The sequence below is a fragment of the Callionymus lyra genome, chromosome 11, assembly GCF_982586985.1.
Source record: "Callionymus lyra chromosome 11, fCalLyr1.hap1.1, whole genome shotgun sequence".
Taxonomy (NCBI): domain Eukaryota; kingdom Metazoa; phylum Chordata; class Actinopteri; order Syngnathiformes; family Callionymidae; genus Callionymus; species Callionymus lyra.
Genome location: NC_141828.1, coordinates 3,925,025 through 3,947,298, shown reverse-complemented (window position 1 = coordinate 3,947,298; position 22,274 = coordinate 3,925,025). Strand labels below are relative to the sequence as shown.

The window sequence follows — 22,274 nt, the reverse complement described above, 5'->3', positions numbered from 1 at the left end:
ATACTTCTCTTAGTATACTAGAAGTTAGTATCATCAGGATAGTGTACGTACTAACTAGTAACTAATCCTCCACAGATAGTATGTCTCAAACATACTTCTCTTAGTATACTAGAAGTTAGTATCATCAGGGTAGTGTACGTACTAACTAGTAACTAATCCTCCACAGATAGTATGTCTCAAACATACTTCTCTTAGTATACTAGAAGTTAGTATCATCAGGATAGTGTACATACTAACTAGTTACTACTCCTCTACAGATAGTATGTCTCAAACATACTTCTCTTAGTATACTAGAAGTTAGTATCATCAGGATAGTGTACGTACTAACTAGTAAATAATCCTCCACAGATAGTATGTCTCAAACATACTTCTCTTAGTATACTAGAAGTTAGTATCATCAGGATAGTGTACATACTAACTAGTAACTAATCCTCCACAGATAGTATGTCTCAAACATACTTCTCTTAGTATACTAGAAGTTAGTATCATCAGGATAGTGTACGTACTAACTAGTAACTAATCCTCCACAGATAGTATGTCTCAAACATACTTCTCTTAGTATACTAGAAGTTAGTATCATCAGGATAGTGTACGTACTAACTAGTAACTAATCCTCCACAGATAGTATGTCTCAAACATACTTCTCTTAGTATACTAGAAGTTAGTATGCATCAGGATAGTGTACGTACTAACTAGTAACTAATCCTCCACAGATAGTATGTCTCAAACATACTTCTCTTAGTATACTAGAAGTTAGTATCATTAGGATAGTGTACGTACTAACTAGTAACTAAACCTCCACAGATAGTATGTATCAAACATACTTCTCTTAGTATACTAGAAGTTAGTATCATCAGGATAGTCTACATACTAACTAGTAACTAATCCTCCACAGATAGTATGTCTCAAAAATACTTCTCTTAGTATACTAGAAGTTAGTATCATCAGGATAGTGTACGTACTAACTAGTAACTAATCCTCCACAGATAGTATGTCTCAAACATACTTCTCTTAGTATACTAGAAGTTAGTATCATCAGGATAGTGTACGTACTAACTAGTAACTAATCCTCCACAGATAGTATGTCTCAAACATACTTCTCTTAGTATACTAGAAGTTAGTATCATCAGGATAGTGTACGTACTAACTAGTAACTAATCCTCCACAGATAGTATGTCTCAAATCACATACTTCTCTTAGTATACTAGAAGTTAGTATCATCAGGATAGTGTACATACTAACTAGTAACTAATCCTCCACAGATAGTATGTCTCAAATCACATACTTCTCTTAGTATACTAGAAGTTAGTATCATCAGGATAGTGTACGTACTAACTAGTAACTAATCCTCCACAGATAGTATGTCTCAAACATACTTCTCTTAGTATACTAGAAGTTAGTATCATCAGGATAGTGTACATACTAACTAGTAACTAATCCTCCACAGATAGTATGTCTCAAATCACATACTTCTCTTAGTATACTAGAAGTTAGTATCATCAGGATAGTGTACGTACTAACTAGTAACTAATCCTCCACAGATAGTATGTCTCAAACATACTTCTCTTAGTATACTAGAAGTTAATATCATCAGGATAGTGTACGTACTAACTAGTAACTAATCCTCCACAGATAGTATGTCTCAAATCACATACTTCTCTTAGTATACTAGAAGTTAGTATCATCAGGATAGTGTACATACTAACTAGTAACTACTCCTCCACAGATAGTATGTCTCAAACATAATTCTCTCAGTATACTAGAAGTTAGTATCATCAGGAAAGTGTATGTACTAACTAGTAACTAATCCTCCACAGATAGTATGTCTCAAACATACTTCTCTTAGTATACTAGAAGTTAGTATGCATCAGGATAGTGTACGTACTAACTAGTAACTAATCCTCCACAGATAGTATGTCTCAAACATACTTCTCTTAGTATACTAGAAGTTAGTATCATCAGGATAGTGTACGTACTAACTAGTAACTAATCCTCCACAGATAGTATATCTCAAATCACATACTTCTCTTAGTATACTAGAAGTTAGTATCATCAGGATAGTGTACGTACTAACTAGTAACTTATCCTCCACAGATAGTATGTCTCAAACATACTTCTCTTAGTACACTAGAAGTTAGTATCATCAGGATAGTGTACGTACTAACTAGTAACTAATCCTCCACAGATAGTATGTCTCAAATCACATACTTCTCTTTGTATACTAGAAGTTAGTATGCATCAGGATAGTGTACGTACTAACTAGTAACTAATCCTCCACAGATAGTATGTCTCAAACATACTTCTCTTAGTACACTAGAAGTTAGTATCATCAGGATAGTGTACGTACTAACTAGTAACTAATCCTCCACAGATAGTATGTCTCAAATCACATACTTCTCTTAGTATACTAGAAGTTAGTATCATCAGGATAGTGTACGTACTAACTAGTAACTAATCCTCCACAGATAGTATGTCTCAAACATACTTCTCTTAGTATACTAGAAGTTAGTATCATCAGGATAGTGTACGTACTAACTAGTAACTAATCCTCCACAGATAGTATGTCTCAAACATACTTCTCTTAGTACACTAGAAGTTAGTATCATCAGGATAGTGTACGTACTAACTAGTAACTAATCCTCCACAGATAGTATGTCTCAAATCACATACTTCTCTTAGTATACTAGAAGTTAGTATCATCAGGATAGTGTACGTACTAACTAGTAACTAATCCTCCACAGATAGTATGTCTCAAACATACTTCTCTTAGTATACTAGAAGTTAGTATCATCAGGATAGTGTACGTACTAACTAGTAACTAATCCTCCACAGATAGTATGTCTCAAACATACTTCTCTTAGTATACTAGAAGTTAGTATCATCAGGATAGTGTACGTACTAACTAGTAACTAATCCTCCACAGATAGTATGTCTCAAACATACTTCTGTTAGTATACTAGAAGTTAGTATCATCAGGATAGTGTACGTACCAACTAGTACCTAATCCTCCACAGATAGTATGTCTCAAACATACTTCTCTTAGTACACTAGAAGTTAGTATCATCAGGATAGTGTACATACTAACTAGTAACTAATCCTCCACAGATAGTATGTCTCAAACATACTTCTCTTAGTATACTAGAAGTTAGTATCATCAGGATAGTGTACATACTAACTAGTAACTAATCCTCCACAGATAGTATGTCTCAAACATACTTCTCTTAGTATACTAGAAGTTAGTATCATCAGGATAGTGTACGTACTAACTAGTAACTAATCCTCCACAGATAGTATGTCTCAAACATACTTCTCTTAGTATACTAGAAGTTAGTATCATCAGGATAGTGTACATACTAACTAGTAACTAATCCTCCACAGATAGTATGTCTCAAACATACTTCTCTTAGTATACTAGAAGTTAGTATCATCAGGATAGTGTACGTACTAACTAGTAACTAATCCTCCACAGATAGTATGTCTCAAATCACATACTTCTCTTAGTATACTAGAAGTTAGTATCATCAGGATAGTGTACATACTAACTAGTAACTAATCCTCCACAGATAGTATGTCTCAAACATAATTCTCTCAGTATACTAGAAGTTAGTATCATCAGGAAAGTGTATGTACTAACTAGTAACTAATCCTCTACAGATAGTACGTCTCAAACATACTTCTCTTAGTATACTAGAAGTAAGTATGCATCAGGATAGTGTACGTACTAACTAGTAACTAATCCTCCACAGATAGTATGTCTCAAACATACTTCTCTTAGTATACTAGAAGTTAGTATCATCAGGATAGTGTACATACTAACTAGTAACTAATCCTCCACAGATAGTATGTCTCAAACATACTTCTCTTAGTATACTAGAAGTTAGTATCATCAGGATAGTGTACGTACTAACTAGTAACTAATCCTCCACAGATAGTATGTCTCAAACATACTTCTCTTAGTATACTAGAAGTTAGTATCATCAGGATAGTGTACATACTAACTAGTAACTAATCCTCCACAGATAGTATGTCTCAAACATACTTCTCTTAGTATACTAGAAGTTAGTATCATCAGGATAGTGTACGTACTAACTAGTAACTAATCCTCCACAGATAGTATGTCTCAAACATACTTCTCTTAGTATACTAGAAGTTAGTATCATCAGGATAGTGTACGTACCAACTAGTACCTAATCCTCCACAGATAGTATGTCTCAAACATACTTCTCTTAGTATACTAGAAGTTAGTATCATCAGGATAGTGTACGTACTAACTAGCAACTAATCCTCCACAGATAGTATGTCTCAAACATACTTCTCTTAGTATACTAGAAGTTAGTATCATCAGGATAGTGTACGTACTAACTAGTAACTAATCCTCCACAGATAGTATGTCTCAAACATACTTTTCTTAGTATACTAGAAGTTAGTATCATCAGGATAGTGTACGTACCAACTAGTACCTAATCCTCCACAGATAGTATGTCTCAAACATACTTCTCTTAGTATACTAGAAGTTAGTATCATCAGGATAGTGTACATACTAACTAGTAACTAATCCTCCACAGATAGTATGTCTCAAACATACTTCTCTTAGTATACTAGAAGTTAGTATCATCAGGATAGTGTACGTACTAACTAGTAACTAATCCTCCACAGATAGTATGTCTCAAACATACTTCTCTTAGTATACTAGAAGTTAGTATCATCAGGATAGTGTACGTACTAACTAGTAACTAATCCTCCACAGATAGTATGTCTCAAATCACATACTTCTCTTAGTATACTAGAAGTTAGTATCATCAGGATAGTGTACATACTAACTAGTAACTAATCCTCCACAGATAGTATGTCTCAAACATAATTCTCTAAGTATACTAGAAGTTAGTATCATCAGGAAAGTGTATGTACTAACTAGTAACTAATCCTCCACAGATAGTATGTCTCAAACATACTTCTCTTAGTATACTAGAAGTTAGTATGCATCAGGATAGTGTACGTACTAACTAGTAACTAATCCTCCACAGATAGTATGTCTCAAACATACTTCTCTTAGTATACTAGAAGTAAGTATGCATCAGGATAGTGTACGTACTAACTAGTAACTAATCCTCCACAGATAGTATGTCTCAAACATACTTCTCTTAGTATACTAGAAGTTAGTATCATCAGGATAGTGTACATACTAACTAGTAACTAATCCTCCACAGATAGTATGTCTCAAACATACTTCTCTTAGTATACTAGAAGTTAGTATCATTAGGATAGTGTACGTACTAACTAGTAACTAAACCTCCACAGATAGTATGTATCAAACATACTTCTCTTAGTATACTAGAAGTTAGTATCATCAGGATAGTGTACATACTAACTAGTAACTAATCCTCCACAGATAGTATGTCTCAAACATACTTCTCTTAGTATACTAGAAGTTAGTATCATCAGGATAGTGTACGTACTAACTAGTAACTAATCCTCCACAGATAGTATGTCTCAAACATACTTCTCTTAGTATACTAGAAGTTAGTATCATCAGGATAGTGTACGTACTAACTAGTAACTAATCCTCCACAGATAGTTTGTCTCAAACATACTTCTCTTAGTATACTAGAAGTTAGTATCATCAGGATAGTGTACGTACTAACTAGTAACTAATCCTCCACAGATAGTATGTCTCAAACATACTTCTCTTAGTATACTAGAAGTTAGTATCATCAGGATAGTGTACGTACTAACTAGTAACTAATCCTCCACAGATAGTATGTCTCAAACATACTTCTCTTAGTATACTAGAAGTTAGTATCATCAGGATAGTGTACATACTAACTAGTTACTACTCCTCTACAGATAGTATGTCTCAAACATACTTCTCTTAGTATACTAGAAGTTAGTATCATCAGGATAGTGTACGTACTAACTAGTAAATAATCCTCCACAGATAGTATGTCTCAAACATACTTCTCTTAGTATACTAGAAGTTAGTGTCATCAGGATAGTGTACGTACTAACTAGTAACTAATCCTCCACAGATAGTATGTCTCAAATCACATACTTCTCTTAGTATACTAGAAGTTAGTATCATCAGGATAGTGTACATACTAACTAGTAACTAATCCTCCACAGATAGTATGTCTCAAACATACTTCTCTTAGTATACTAGAAGTTAGTATCATCAGGATAGTGTACGTACTAACTAGTAACTAATCCTCCACAGATAGTATGTCTCAAATCACATACTTCTCTTAGTATACTAGAAGTTAGTATCATCAGGATAGTGTACATACTAACTAGTAACTAATCCTCCACAGATAGTATGTCTCAAACATACTTCTGTTAGTATACTAGAAGTTAGTATCATCAGGATAGTGTACGTACTAACTAGTAAATAATCCTCCACAGATAGTATGTCTCAACTCACATACTTCTCTTAGTATACTAGAAGTTAGTATCATCAGGATAGTGTACGTACTAACTAGTAACTAATCCTCCACAGATAGTATGTCTCAAACATGCTTCTCTTAGTATACTAGAAGTTAGTGTCATCAGGATAGTGTACGTAATAACTAGTAACTAATCCTCCACAGATAGTATATCTCAAACATACTTCTCTTAGTTTACTAGAAGTTAGTATCATCAGGATAGTGTACTTACTAACTAGTAACTAATCCTCCACAGATAGTATGTCTCAAAGATACTTCTCTTAGTATACTAGAAGTTAGTATCATCAGGATAGTGTACGTACTAACTAGTAACTAATCCTCCACAGATAGTATGTCTCAAACATACTTCTCTTAGTATACTAGAAGTTAGTATCATCAGGATAGTGTACGTACTAACTAGTAACTAATCCTCCACAGATAGTATGTCTCAAACATACTTCTCTTAGTATACTAGAAGTTAGTATCATCAGGATAGTGTACGTACTAACTAGTAACTAATCCTCCACAGATAGTATGTCTCAAACATACTTCTCTTAGTATACTAGAAGTTAGTGTCATCAGGATAGTGTACGTACTAACTAGTAACTAATCCTCCACAGATAGTATGTCTCAAACATACTTCTCTTAGTATACTAGAAGTTATTATCATCAGGATAGTGTACGTACTAACTAGTAACTAATCCTCCACAGATAGTATGTCTCAAACATACTTCTCTTAGTATACTAGAAGTTAGTATCATCAGGATAGTGTACATACTAACTAGTAACTACTCCTCTATAGATAGTATGTCTCAAACATACTTCTCTTAGTATACTAGAAGTTAGTATCATCAGGATAGTGTACGTACTAACTAGTAAATAATCCTCCACAGATAGTATGTCTCAAACATACTTCTCTTAGTATACTAGAAGTTAGTGTCATCAGGATAGTGTACGTACTAACTAGTAACTAATCCTCCACAGATAGTATGTCTCAAATCACATACTTCTCTTAGTATACTAGAAGTTAGTATCATCAGGATAGTGTACATACTAACTAGTAACTAATCCTCCACAGATAGTATGTCTCAAACATACTTCTCTTAGTATACTAGAAGTTAGTATCATCAGGATAGTGTACGTACTAACTAGTAACTAATCCTCCACAGATAGTATGTCTCAAATCACATACTTCTCTTAGTATACTAGAAGTTAGTATCATCAGGATAGTGTACATACTAACTAGTAACTAATCCTCCACAGATAGTATGTCTCAAACATACTTCTGTTAGTATACTAGAAGTTAGTATCATCAGGATAGTGTACGTACTAACTAGTAAATAATCCTCCACAGATAGTATGTCTCAAATCACATACTTCTCTTAGTATACTAGAAGTTAGTATCATCAGGATAGTGTACGTACTAACTAGTAACTAATCCTCCACAGATAGTATGTCTCAAACATGCTTCTCTTAGTATACTAGAAGTTAGTGTCATCAGGATAGTGTACATACTAACTAGTAACTAATCCTCCACAGATAGTATGTCTCAAATCACATACTTCTCTTAGTATACTAGAAGTTAGTATCATCAGGATAGTGTACATACTAACTAGTAACTAATCCTCCACAGATAGTATGTCTCAAACATACTTCTCTTAGTATACTAGAAGTTAGTATCATCAGGATAGTGTACGTACTAACTAGTAACTAATCCTCCACAGATAGTATGTCTCAAACATACTTCTCTTAGTATACTAGAAGTTAGTATCATCAGGATAGTGTACGTACTAACTAGTAACTAATCCTCCACAGATAGTATGTCTCAAACATACTTCTCTTAGTATACTAGAAGTTAGTGTCATCAGGATAGTGTATGTACTAACTAGTAACTAATCCTCCACAGATAGTATGTCTCAAACATACTTCTCTTAGTATACTAGAAGTTATTATCATCAGGATAGTGTACGTACTAACTAGTAACTAATCCTCCACAGATAGTATGTCTCAAACATACTTCTCTTAGTATACTAGAAGTTAGTATCATCAGGATAGTGTACATACTAACTAGTAACTACTCCTCTATAGATAGTATGTCTCAAACATACTTCTCTTAGTATACTAGAAGTTAGTATCATCAGGATAGTGTACGTACTAACTAGTAAATAATCCTCCACAGATAGTATGTCTCAAACATACTTCTCTTAGTATACTAGAAGTTAGTGTCATCAGGATAGTGTACGTACTAACTAGTAACTAATCCTCCACAGATAGTATGTCTCAAATCACATACTTCTCTTAGTATACTAGAAGTTAGTATCATCAGGATAGTGTACATACTAACTAGTAACTAATCCTCCACAGATAGTATGTCTCAAACATACTTCTCTTAGTATACTAGAAGTTAGTATCATCAGGATAGTGTACGTACTAACTAGTAACTAATCCTCCACAGATAGTATGTCTCAAATCACATACTTCTCTTAGTATACTAGAAGTTAGTATCATCAGGATAGTGTACATACTAACTAGTAACTAATCCTCCACAGATAGTATGTCTCAAACATACTTCTGTTAGTATACTAGAAGTTAGTATCATCAGGATAGTGTACGTACTAACTAGTAAATAATCCTCCACAGATAGTATGTCTCAAATCACATACTTCTCTTAGTATACTAGAAGTTAGTATCATCAGGATAGTGTACGTACTAACTAGTAACTAATCCTCCACAGATAGTATGTCTCAAACATGCTTCTCTTAGTATACTAGAAGTTAGTGTCATCAGGATAGTGTACGTAATAACTAGTAACTAATCCTCCACAGATAGTATATCTCAAACATACTTCTCTTAGTATACTAGAAGTTAGTATCATCAGGATAGTGTACGTACTAACTAGTAACTAATCCTCCACAGATAGTATGTCTCAAACATACTTCTCTTAGTATACTAGAAGTTAGTATCATCAGGATAGTGTACGTACTAACTAGTAACTAATCCTCCACAGATAGTATGTCTCAAACATACTTCTCTTAGTATACTAGAAGTTAGTATCATCAGGATAGTGTACGTACTAACTAGTAACTAATCCTCCACAGATAGTATGTCTCAAACATACTTCTCTTAGTATACTAGAAGTTAGTATCATCAGGATAGTGTACGTACTAACTAGTAACTAATCCTCCACAGATAGTACGTAAGAAATAAATAAAAAATATGAGAATCGAAATATTCACGAGATATTTAAGTTTGTATCAGCAGCGAAGACGTGTTTATCCTCGTACTGCTGCTGAAAATACACATGTACTTTTATGAATATACATATATATCAGTGGTTGTTAATCTTGTTGGAGGAACCGAACCACCAGTTTCATATACATTCACCGAACCCCTCTTTAGTGAAAAATAAAATATGATTCCTCGTCTTCTTGCAGCTTCAAGAAGTGTTCCTTCAGTTTTGCTGGTGCGAGACTAGAGTTGCTCAACTTTGAAAATCATGAGGTAGTACTCACTCATCAGTATACATGTGAATCCATTGTACATATTCGTCCACTTTATTATTTTTCCCAACATATGGATTCAAGTATTAACACTAGTACTACACGACAGTCGCACTAACTTCACTGCAGCACTGGTTGAACAAACAGTGAAACAGGATCGTCTGCAGCCAGTGATGCTCAAGTGTGTCATGAATTTATACCATAATTCTGTGAGTCCGGACCTCAGCGGCGGAGCCTCTGAACCCCTGAGACTGACTCAGGTTAAAAACCACTGATATATATATATATATATATGACGTAACTTCAGTTTAAAACGTTACTAGGATGGAGCCGTTTAGTGTAGAAAGTGTCATCGATTCATACTCAGTTTTGTGTGTTTTAGTAACAATCTAGTGAGTATGGAGCACTAACTTTACATACTAAGAATTGAGACGCACTTACGCACTAAAAATACTAACCTTGAGTACACAAGTATGCGATTTGAGACACAGCACCAGAGAGGAAATATGGTTCTAGGCCTGAACACTCATGTCTGCTTCTGACCCGGATCTACCAGTCGACCAGATGGGTGAAGATCGGTGCCTCCACACACCTCCTGACGGTCCTGGACAGAGTTTATGAAACACTCGACTTCTGGGTCGATGGAGCAGAAACTTCTGATGCCTCCTGACTGCAGCTATGAAGGCGGGACTTGTTGATAGAGCTGAGGTCCAATATGGGCCTCGATCCCCTGGTGTCAGAGCTGGTCCAGGACAGAGTCTGAGCGACGCCTCAAACCTTCTCATGCATCGTGAGGGACAGAGTGTGACGAGAACAAAGTGTTTGGTGTTTGAAGGTCTCAGAGCAGCACCTCCATGTCTGAGGACATTTGAAAGTGTGTCACCGGAGTCTCTGGTGAGATCCTCGACTCAGAAGATCAGCCTTCAGCTCGTCTTGAGCTAGAGCTCGTGAGTGAAGCCTACAAAGAAGACGCGTGAGGAGCAAAGATAGTAAAATATTTTAATTAAATATACAGGAGGTCATATCGTAAAAAAACATTTTATTTTGAGTGAGCGGTAAACAGATGGCGACTGTATCAAAAACATCATTCTTAGTGTTTCATGTCACAGTCAGATTGAGTGACTTTTATACTGTTTTATACTATTTACAGATTATAACAATGATATGACAGCGAGATCTACAGTCGTATGTACACGAGGAACGTGGAACCAAGGTTCTGCACAGGAGTCGACTTTTGTCTGGAATCTTCAGATCTTGGAACTTTACACACAAACACTTTCATTATTATTGTCTTTCGAATCACCAGCTGAGTTTGAATCTTTCAATCCTGGATGTGATTCTAGTGGTTGTTACAGTCGGAGCAGGTGTTTCCTCGCTGACGACTGTGAGGTTGAACTAAAATAACTGCCTGTCGCTCAAGCACGAGTCAGCAACACATGTTTCTACACAACATCGACATGTTTCTACACAACATCGACATGTTTCTACACAACATCGACATGTTTCTACACAACATCGACCTGCAGCTCATGAAGGCACAACATTGTACTTTGAGATTGAAAGTCTGTTCGAGTCATGAATATGTGTCACGGCTACAGTCGTGTCGGAGAAACTTTCCATCAGAACCTGGATCTTCTCACTCGTTTACGCTGTTGGTGCCACAAAGTTAGCGAAGGTTCCAGTGTTGAGCCACGAGTGGATCAGGTGGAGACACTTGAACTCATCCTGGGCTGAACTTGGTTGATCTACTAACTTACCTATGAACTGGAAACTTGTCAGACTAGCAACAGGATGATGATGATGATGATGATGATGATGAAGATGATGATGAAGATGATGATGATGATGATGATGATGATGAAGATGATGATGATGAAGATGATGATGAAGATGATGATGAAGATGATGATGAAGATGAAGATGAAGATGATGTTGATGAAGATGATGATGAAGATGATGATGAAGATGATGATGAAGATGATGATGATGAAGATGATGATGAAGATGATGATGAAGATGATGATGAAGATGATGATGATGAAGATGATGATGAAGATGATGATGAAGATGATGATGAAGATGAAGATGATGTTGATGAAGATGATGATGAAGATGATGATGAAGATGATGATGAAGATGATGATGATGATGATGACGATGATGATGAAGATGATGATGAAGATGATGATGAAGATGAAGATGATGTTGATGAAGATGAAGATGATGATGATGATGATGATGAAGATGATGAAGATGATGATGATGATGAAGATGATGATGAAGATGATGATGAAGATGATGATGAAGATGAAGATGATGTTGATGAAGATGATGATGAAGATGATGATGATGAAGGTGATGAAGATGATGTTGATGAAGATGATGATGTTGATGAAGATGATGATGAAGATGATGAAGATGATGATGTTGATGAAGATGATGATGAAGATGATGATGTTGATGAAGATGATGATGAAGATGAGGATGATGATGAAGATGATGATGAAGATGAAGATGATGAAGATGATGATGAAGATGAGGATGATGATGAAGATGATGATGTTGATGAAGATGATGAAGATGATGATGAAGATGATGATGTTGATGATGATGATGTTGATGAAGATGATGATGATGATGATGATGTTGATGAAGATGATGATGATGATGTTGATGAAGATGATGATGAAGATCCTCTTGTTACAGTGATCATAGCTTGTTGCCATAGTTACGAGTTGAAGCTTCTGCACTCTTTGCTTAATTCAAGCAATAAACGTTGAAATATGTAGAAGACGTTACTCTTTACAGCGTGTCATGACATCATATCATGACATCATATCATGAAATCATATCATGACATCATATCATGACATCATATCATGACATCATATCATGACATCATATCATGACATCATATCATGACATCATATCATGACATCATATCATGACATCATATCATTAAATCATATCATGACATCATATCATGACATCATATCATGACATCATATCATGACATCATATCATGACATCATATCATGACATCATATCATGACATCATATCATTAAATCATATCATGACATCATATCATGACATCATATCATGACATCATATCATGACATCATATCATGAAATCATATCATGACATCATATCATGACATCATATCATGACATCATATCATGACATCATATCATGAAATCATATCATGACATCATATCATGACATCATATCATGAAATCATATCATGACATCATATCATGACATCATATCATGAAATCAATCATATCATGACATCATATCATGACATCATATCATGACATCATGACATCATATCATGACATCATATCATTAAATCATCATATCATGACATCATATCATGAAATCATCATATCATGACATCATATCATGAAATCATCATATCATGACATCATATCATGAAATCATCATATCATGAAATCATCATATCATGAAATTATCATTTCATTTCATGACATCATATCATGAAATTATCATTTCATGACATCATATCATGACATCATATCATGACATCATATCATGAAATCATCATATCATGACATCATATCATGAAATCATCATATCATGACATCATATCATGAAATCATCATATCATGACATCATATCATGACATCATATCATGACATCATATCATGACATCATATCATGACATCATGACATCATATCATGACATCATATCATGAAATCATCATATCATGACATCATATCATGAAATCATCATATCATGACATCATATCATGAAATCATCATATCATGACATCATATCATGAAATCATCATATCATGACATCATATCATGACATCATATCATGACATCATATCATGACATCATCATATCATGACATCATATCATGACATCATATCATGACATCATCATATCATGACATCATCATATCACAACATCATGACATCACAGTGATCAGTGAACCACAATATTCTACGATGTCTTGACTTCAGTGTAGAAACATGTTTTGAGTTCCAACCCTTCAAAATAAAATCCCCCGAATGGATGTAAACGGCTGGTCAAGAGGTAGGACGTGGATGGGGGAGCAGGAGGAGCAGGAGGAGCAGGAGGAGCAGGAGGAGCAGGAGGAGCAGGAGGAGCAGGGGAGGAAACGGGAGGAAATGAAGAGGTGGATGAGGGAGAACTTGACTCAGTGGACTCTCAAGTGTTGTCATGTTAAACTGTTTTAAGCACCAATGTAGTCGCCCGGTGATTGGATGCACCTGTGCAGGTGAGGCATGAGTGTGAACTGAATAAAAACAGACATTAAGACATTTGGATTCATTTGTTTCGTCGAGAAATCGTGAAACACTTAGAAACACTTTGAAGGTTCAGGTGAGTCGTAGTGTTTTCGTGAACAAATCTTTTCTGAACACGCCGACTTTTCCAGGCGATCGGTGAACACATTAGAATCTGTGCAAATAAGAAGACGACAAATATTGTGGTGATAAAAATACACAACAGTGCAAAGAATATAAGTTTAAAAAAGTCTGATGACTTGAGTCAGTGTTTGTGGCTGAGGATGAAATAAGGACCATCACAGTCTGGTACTAGGGTGCACCGAGGATAGCTGTGAGGGGGGGAGGGTGGAGAGGGGGTACAGGTGGTGGAGCAGGTCTCCGTACAAGGCGGCGCCCCCTGGATGTCTGTAGAAGTGGTGCGTTCCGGGGTTGGAAGCCAGCAGCTGCCGGTGCAGCATCATGGAGTGGAAGGCGAGGGGGGGCATAAGGGGTGACACCGCTGACTGGCTCTTCAAGTACTGAAGGCCTGGATGGTGCTGGAGTCCGTCCTGACCCGCCACTGTGACCAGCCCTGGGTACAGGCCAGCATAGAGGTGTGCGGTGGTATGTGGGGAAGGGTAGGAGGGCCCATCGGGAAGGTGGTTGTTGATGTGGACTGCATGGCCCGGCTCAGCGAGCTTCAGTTCTTCCGGGTCGCTTCGTCTGATGGCACAGGCCGGGTGGATCGGGGTCACCACCCGGACTTTCCTGTCGAGTACGTCTACACCTTCGTTTTCAGATAAAACCCGTTTTCTGGGGTGTATTGTGCCATTGAAAGAAGGGTCTGAAGAGGACTTGGGGCTTGGGAACGACTGTTCTGCTGGGCTCTTTCTGGGCGAGACGGTCATGGGGGAAACCCGACAGGCTTTCGGATGGGAGTCCGGACCCTGGGTCAAGATAGAGTACGGCAGATTGCCTGGTTTGGAGAAGGACGAGCCTCTTGAAGGTTTAGAGATGGTAAAGTCTCTGGGTTCATTCTCATCCTCCAGGATTTCGTGGGTCTTGTCTGAGTAGTTGGTTCTGAAGGCTAAACCCTCCTGTTCCAGACCAGCACACATGAACTTGCTACCCTCTCCGTCCCTGCTGTAGTGCTCTTGGTGCACTTTCCTCTCCTGGCTCAGGCACGTCTGACGGTAGAGGCTGTGCAGGTGTGGAGACGAGTAGCAGTCGAATGCACCGCCCTGAGCCGACTGATTCTGGAGCAGTTTGTCACCCACCGCCTCTTCCTGGGACAGGACTCTTGGGAGGTAAGGCTGCCATGGAGGTGCTGCCTGGCTTTGAAGGCCAGTCCTGCAATTCTCCGATACACCAGCGCCATGTCTGCTGCTCTGGGCGTGTTGGATGACTGACGGCCGGAATATCGGAGCCACTTCTGGGATATTGTCTAGCCTCGCTGCCAAAATCTCCTCCTCCACCTTTCTCTTGTCCTCCCTCTGAGAGGGAGCGTAAGAAAAGTTTCTGGACTCGCAGACCTGGGACAGAAGCTTCTTCTTGGCCAGAGGAGACATGACACCCTGACTGGACTTATATGCCATCTGAGCCCCACAGTCTTTCTTTAGATATTCGTCGGTCTCTAGTGAAGAGTCAGAGCTCAGGTCCACCGGCTGTCTCTCTGCCTCTTTGCAAATAGGCAATACCTTCCCCACTCGTCCCCCGTGACTGTCCAGGTCTTTGACCCGGGAAGTGGACTCATGCCGAGAACCAGATTTTTTCAGATCCCAGTGATGTGGCAGGTACAGATTCTTGGGAAGGAAATGACCTTCAGTTTGTGGGTCAGAGGTGAGTTTAGCATGAAGGACTTCGCTGATCTGCCGCCACTCGGGCTGAAGGCCGGGTCTGGCGTGGAGGGGCAGGCGGGTCAGTGAAGACCTGCAGTCCAGATCTTTTGAGCCTAGCGAGGACGACTCCTCCTTCTTCAGGGTCAGATGTAGCTCCTCCTCCTCGATAACGATCGGCTCGTCTCTCAGGTACGACTCCCTCTTGACGGCCGAGTCTGGATTCTCTTCCATTGAAGTCTGGAAGCAGAGATTAAAGACAGGTGATCACATCATTCTCCAATAGACATAGACAATGAGCTTGTGGGACGTTACAGTCAAAGTTATCCAGTTATTCTAAGCCTGTTGGCTTCATGACAATATGTCTCCCCTTGTGCTCAGTGAGAGAACTACAAGTGAATGTTGCCAAGCTCTGGACGCTTGAAATTAAAAAAAGCATCTTTTTCACCTTGTTTAGAGCAACAGTTCACCCAACTTGAAATAATACAGACCATTTCAGACCTACAGCCTGTAGACTTCTTAGAACCAGGGTTAGAGCAGTAACTGGGGAGTTATTTGTAGATATTATTATAAAACTAAATCATTTACACCAACACAACACATTAGTCAAGTCATGTGACTTGTTTAGACAAAGTGACGTCTGTGTTACAGTGATTATATTTAATTATATTTTCATTATATTTTCATTATATCATTAACGTCATGTTGCACACGATCAAACATCTTTTACTTTAGTTCGACACCTGAAGTCCTTTGTTTCCATCTGTGAGAACAAGCGTCGTTTTAACAAAGTTCTGCTTTGGAAACCAAGAGTGTAAAATTGTTTGTTTGTGGCGCCCTCTCTTGGTAGAACAGTGTAACTGCGATGTTTTAAAGTTTCTCAGTTCTATGTCATTTGGTTCTCCGCCCTCTAACCGCTTCGCTCTTAGTTTATCCTCGAGGCCCCGCCTCGTCTCTGAGAAAGCTTAATGAACTCTCCACTCAGCTGGTTCAGTCACTTCCTATAAAGGCGGGAAACACTCGCAGCACTTCCTCCTTAACAACTCAGCAGAAGCTCCTGACAGTGGAATGTAATGATGGCGAATGAAGATAGAAGTGAACAAATGTGTCATGAAGCTCTTAGACTCCCTGAAGAGACACACATGCTTCGTTTGTCTCGACCAATCACACGCTGATGATTGTGTGGCCTGCCCAGCGCTTCCCACGGCTCTTGACAGCGACGGAAGGCGTTCGAGGCTTGTTGACCCACGACGCCTCAGAGATCATGATTATGATCAAGACAGGTTAACGCAATGTTGTTTAATAAGAGTCTGCCTCGAAAACAACAAGGCAGTCTTGTGCACTCGACAAGGTTGTTTGGCCCTGATGAATCGAGCTGAGTCGTACCTCGATCATTAACAGACCGCGACGAGGAGGACGACTGGCTCGCTGCATGAGATCGGCCATGAGGTATGCGAGAGTGATCCACGTAAGTATCTCTTGCAGACAACATGGCCCTCCTGCAGAGCACTCGACGGGTTCACTTCTACAGTGTACTGCAGATGAGGTAGAGGAGAACCACAGAGGCTGCCCTCCTCAGGATGACACGTGCATTTGCTCTCCTGGAGGAGGTTCCGGGATCTGCTCGGCTGAAACATAGACATCTTTGGTAAGTTTGTCTATATTTTTCCCGAGATTTCACGAATATCCCCAGAGGTCTGGTGTGGGAGTTTTCCCATGAGGAGCCGGACCTCTTGGACACAGACGTCTCCTCCTTCTATAAAATACACTTTATGGCAATAGAGGACATGAAACGGATGATTCTTCTGTGGTTGATTATGAGAGAGTGTAACTGGCAGAGCTCGCAGCTTCAAGCCTGTGACAGGAAGTTACTCGCATGTTTTGAAGTCTTTGCTGCTAATGCTAAGCTATGATGTTCCGCCCTCAGAGCCGGCGAGGTTTTTACTCTCACCACATAACTTAAAGTCTTAAACTTAGTTCTTTCATAGTCGGGTCTGTCCACACAGATGAGGGACAGACCCTGATCACTGTCTTTTATTGCCCTTTAAGATACAGATGTCCACGAGACCAGCTCAATGAGCTGTGTTTACTCACTTCCGTGTGACAAACCCGGTGGGTTTCGTCATCTGACCAGGTAAGAATATGGAAACTCATTATGCTGACGTTGCCCGGTGGCTTTTTTTTCTCCCCTACAAGAGTTTCGAGAGCAGCCGGTGTCCCGGTGTTTCTGGGCAGGAGTGCCATGGAACGGTGCGCCCCGGAGCCATGGGTTTCAATCCATCCTGGGATCCTGCAGGGTCGCGCTGCCGCCCCTGATGACGGGACATGTGGTGGGTGACATGTTTGAGACCTATTTTCGAGATCAGGATCTCCAGCTAGCCGGTTCAACTATAAGCAGATGTCCACGAGACCGGCTTAATCAGCTCTGTTTACTTCACCTCCGTGTTGACATGCGCTGGTCTGACAGGGTTTGACAGCTGATGAGGTAAAAGAAAGTAGAGCGGACATGTCTATGTTGAGCAGAGGTTGTTCCTTCCCTCACAGCGTTGTCAAGAAATCCCGGCGCCATGGATGGTGTCACTTTAAGCGGCAGAGAAAAGCCATAGAACGGACGCACCATGGAATCTTTACGTGCAGGGTTTTCTCGCCGTTCCGAGACCAGATGAGGGCGAGGAGCTACCGCCCCTGCAGATCAGGCAGTTGGAGAGGTGCGTGGCGGTTGGATCTCCCGAGCGAGCAGGTCAGGACCGCCAGCAAAGCTTGAGAATTTACTGGACGCGGTGCCGACGCGCGCGCTGTTCTGAACTCACATCAGCTCTGGGTAAATTCTCCAGCACAGTCCTCCACATATCGGGTTTCGTCATCTCCGGTGACACTAAGGGGTGCTTGGGGAGCTGGGGAGACTTCCATGGGTAAGAGGGTACATGCACGACACATCTGAGGTTTCTACGCGCGTTTCTCCTGCAGAGCCGGGTTTTTTTGTAGAGTGGGGGTTCTAGTGAATCCAGCTCGAGTACATGCGCTGTTGGTTCAGGAGATGGAGATGCGACTCGTGTGATGCCATTTCGTCAACGGCCCGCCCTGTGACAGTGGCAGGGGGGAGCCGGAGGACAACCCAAGGTTCGTCAGGGCTGCTGTTCTGACGGAACATTATTCGGCTTGGAGTCGCCTGGTTTTGACTTCATTCCAGATTGCAGAGGGAAGAAATCAGGCGGGGCTATGCGCTCCAGTTTGACCGTCAACCCCGCGTTTTCAGGGATTCTCTGGACACGCGTGGCGGAACAGGAGAAGTTATCCTGTCTTAGAAACAAGTTATTTCTCAGCAGAGCTGATGAGCGGGTTCAGCTATTTGAATAGGTTTATAGCCACCCGCCCGTTTCGTATGTTGACGGTAAAATCACTGCTGACAGGTGTAAGTCCAGGATATTGGATGACATCTATCGACCGGACCGACGCGTACTTTCACGTTCTGATAGTCGAGAGACATCATAAGTACTTGCGTTTTGCCCTTGAGGATCTCGTGTGTCAATACACTCGACTCCCGTTTGGCTACTCTCTGGCACATAGGACCTTCACCAAGTGTGTTGAGGCAGCACTGGAACCAATGAGAGCAACTGGGGTGAGGATCTTGACCTATTTGGCGACTGGTTGATCCTTGCCAGGTCAGGGGCAGATGTTGAGCCATATTGCCAACCTGGGGTTCATGGTGAAGGAAGAAGGACGGCAGCAGGCGCTGTTATATCCCTCCTGGGGCCCGTGGCAGCAGCTCACATGGCAGTTCGGCTGGGCTTGCTGCATATGAGGGATCTCCAGAGATGGTTTGGTCGTCTCAAGCTAGACCCTAAGCGGGACCGAGGTCGAAATGTGAGCATTCCCGCTTTGGTTTTGCAGGACATCAAGTTTTTTGGAACTCTCTAACCAACCTCAGAAGGAGAGTTCCATTAGGTTGCGTCCTTCATTACACTTAGGTGTTCACAGACGCATCTCTGACAGGTTGGGGAGTCACCTCGGGTCAGACCCATGCCAGCAGTGTCTGGGACAGACAGGTGTACAGACACATTAACTGGCTAGTGTTGAAAGCAATTCACAACGTCCTGCTTCACCTCTCTCCCCAACTGCCACAGTCCAACGCCCTAGTGCTATCAGACAGCTCCACCGGTGGCGTACATGAATCGCTAAGGTGGAGTCAGATCCCCAGCCCTTCTGAGTGTGGAAAAGAAGATTTGGCTTTAGACAGACCGTCACCTGCTCTCTCTCAGAGCTCAGCATGTGCCGGGTGTGCTGAATGTAGTAGCAGACAGACTGTCAAGGGGGGCTGTCCAGGACGAATGGGGTCTGTCCGAGTCGTGGCTGCCAAGATATGGTCTTGGTCCGGTCAAACGGTGGCGGACCTCTACGCCAAAAAGAAGAACTTCAAATGTCTTCTTCGTTTCTACCTCAGGGCCTCTGATTGCCCCCCACTACGCATTGCCCACTTAAGTTGGCTGGCCGGCTACTGTTTGCCTCTCCTCCTCCACGGCGACTCCTCCCCTTGGTTCGGGGAGCAAAGCGGGGGAGTCTGAGATCAATAGTGGTGGCGCTGTACTCCCCGGGCAGGGGGGACTCTGACGGAACCCCTGGTACTGGGTCTGCCTCTCAAAGTGTGGCTCTTGCACTTAGTCCAGTTGACAACACAGTTGCTGGAAGCTTGCCGTCATGTGACGTCAGCAGACGCTGTGTGTCCCCCGCTGGGGCTCATGGCAGCAGCTCACAACCGGCTGGGCTTGCTGAAAATGAGTGACATTTTGTCTTTTAAGTAAGTAAGTAAGTAAGTAATTTTTATTTGTATAGCGCTTTTCTAGAACTCCTTCTGGTCCTGACATCCACGAAGAGAACGAGTGAGCTTGTGCTCTCCCCATTGGCCCTGAGTGTCTTCCTTTGAGTCCCTTTGCGTCCGATCCCAGCGTTCCGTCGTCCGAAGGTTCTCAACGCCTCCTTCCTGGCAACAACTCTCACGCTGCAGGCCTTCTAACCGCCGCCCCACTTGGACCTTGATCAAGATCGTCTTCACCTGTTGTCCTGTGCGGGTTTTGTTTTGCGGCGCCTGGCCTTATTCGGCCGCTCTGATGCCTTATTCTTTTGCAACAGTAGATGTTGGCCTGGTGAGCCGGTCTTCCCTCAGAGGTCTCTCATTGGGTGAGATCGGCCATTACCCAGGACTACCAGGCAGCGGGTGGATCTGCTCCTAGCGAATTAGGGGCACATTTCACCCGTTGTGTGGCAGCTTCAGTGGCAATTCGCGGGGTGTTGTCTTGGGAGCCTCTTGGGCGTCCACCTCAGCCTTCGCGAGAGCCTATCTCCTCAACATGGCGACAGGATCATCATCCGACCTCATACTGTTTTTGAGCGTTTCCATTCCTCCGAGGCCTGCGGCCCCAATGGATGTTGATCCTGGGCTGGCGGGGCCCTAGTGATGCTGCCGTCAGGAGCGGCGTCTAACTGGGGGTACATTGATCCCGTCGGGCTTCGCCTTGGGTTTAAACCAATAGCGAAGTGGTTAGAGGGTGGAGCACCAAATGAAATAGAATCCCTGAGTTATCATCATAATCTCAGGTTCTACGAATTGGTGCGAAGCCCTCTAACCTCGTCGCCCAGCAGCCACCTTTCTCGCTGAGTTCTCAGTTGGAGGAAGTGTGGCCACTTGGGTGGCGAGTTCATTAAGTTTTCTCAGAAACGAGGCGGGGCCTCGAGGATAAACCAATAGCGTAGCGGTTGGAGGGCGGAGCAACGATTCGTAGAACCTGAGATTATGATGATAACTCAGGCGTGATCCTGCGTCAAACCGATCAGAAGTAGAATCTCATGACAGCGACTCACCTGAGATGGCTCCGCCTCCACCTGCTTCTCCTCCACTCCGGGACCACCAGCGTTCTTCAGCTTCTTGTTCATGACGCTCTTCACCTTCAGGCCCGACATCTTCTCCAGACACACGTCTTTCCGAGGCTTCATGAGCGGCAGAGGTTTGTCCGTCTCACCTTTCAGGTGTCGCTCGTACGGGAGGAGGAGTCTGAGGAGGAAACAGTTGTTGGTGCGAATCTGCTCGATGTCTGAGGAAATACAGTCAAACAATGAAGCCGAGGAACCATCACGTGACGTTTATCTTTTCAGCTCCTTCCTTCCTTCCTTCCTTCTTTCCTTCCTTCCATCATCCATCTATCCCTCCTTCCTCCCTCCCCCGTCTCTTTCTCTCTCTCTCTCTCTCTCCCTCCTTAAAGAAAATAGAGAA

The 22,274-nt window shown here is 41.1% G+C and overlaps 1 protein-coding gene across 1 annotated transcript in view; it reads right to left on the bottom strand.

Moving 5' to 3' along the window:
• Positions 1-13,886: 13,886 nt before the first annotated feature.
• arid5b (AT-rich interaction domain 5B) overlaps positions 13,887-22,274 on the bottom strand; it is a 110,487-nt gene continuing 102,099 nt past the window's right edge. The window contains exons 9-10 of the mRNA XM_087802531.1: positions 21,866-22,055; positions 13,887-16,249 (exon numbers count right to left, since the gene is read on the bottom strand). Coding sequence (XP_087658657.1) covers positions 14,492-16,249; positions 21,866-22,055 — 1,948 coding nt within the window. The 3' untranslated portion in view covers positions 13,887-14,491. The remainder of the gene's footprint in view (positions 16,250-21,865; positions 22,056-22,274) is intronic.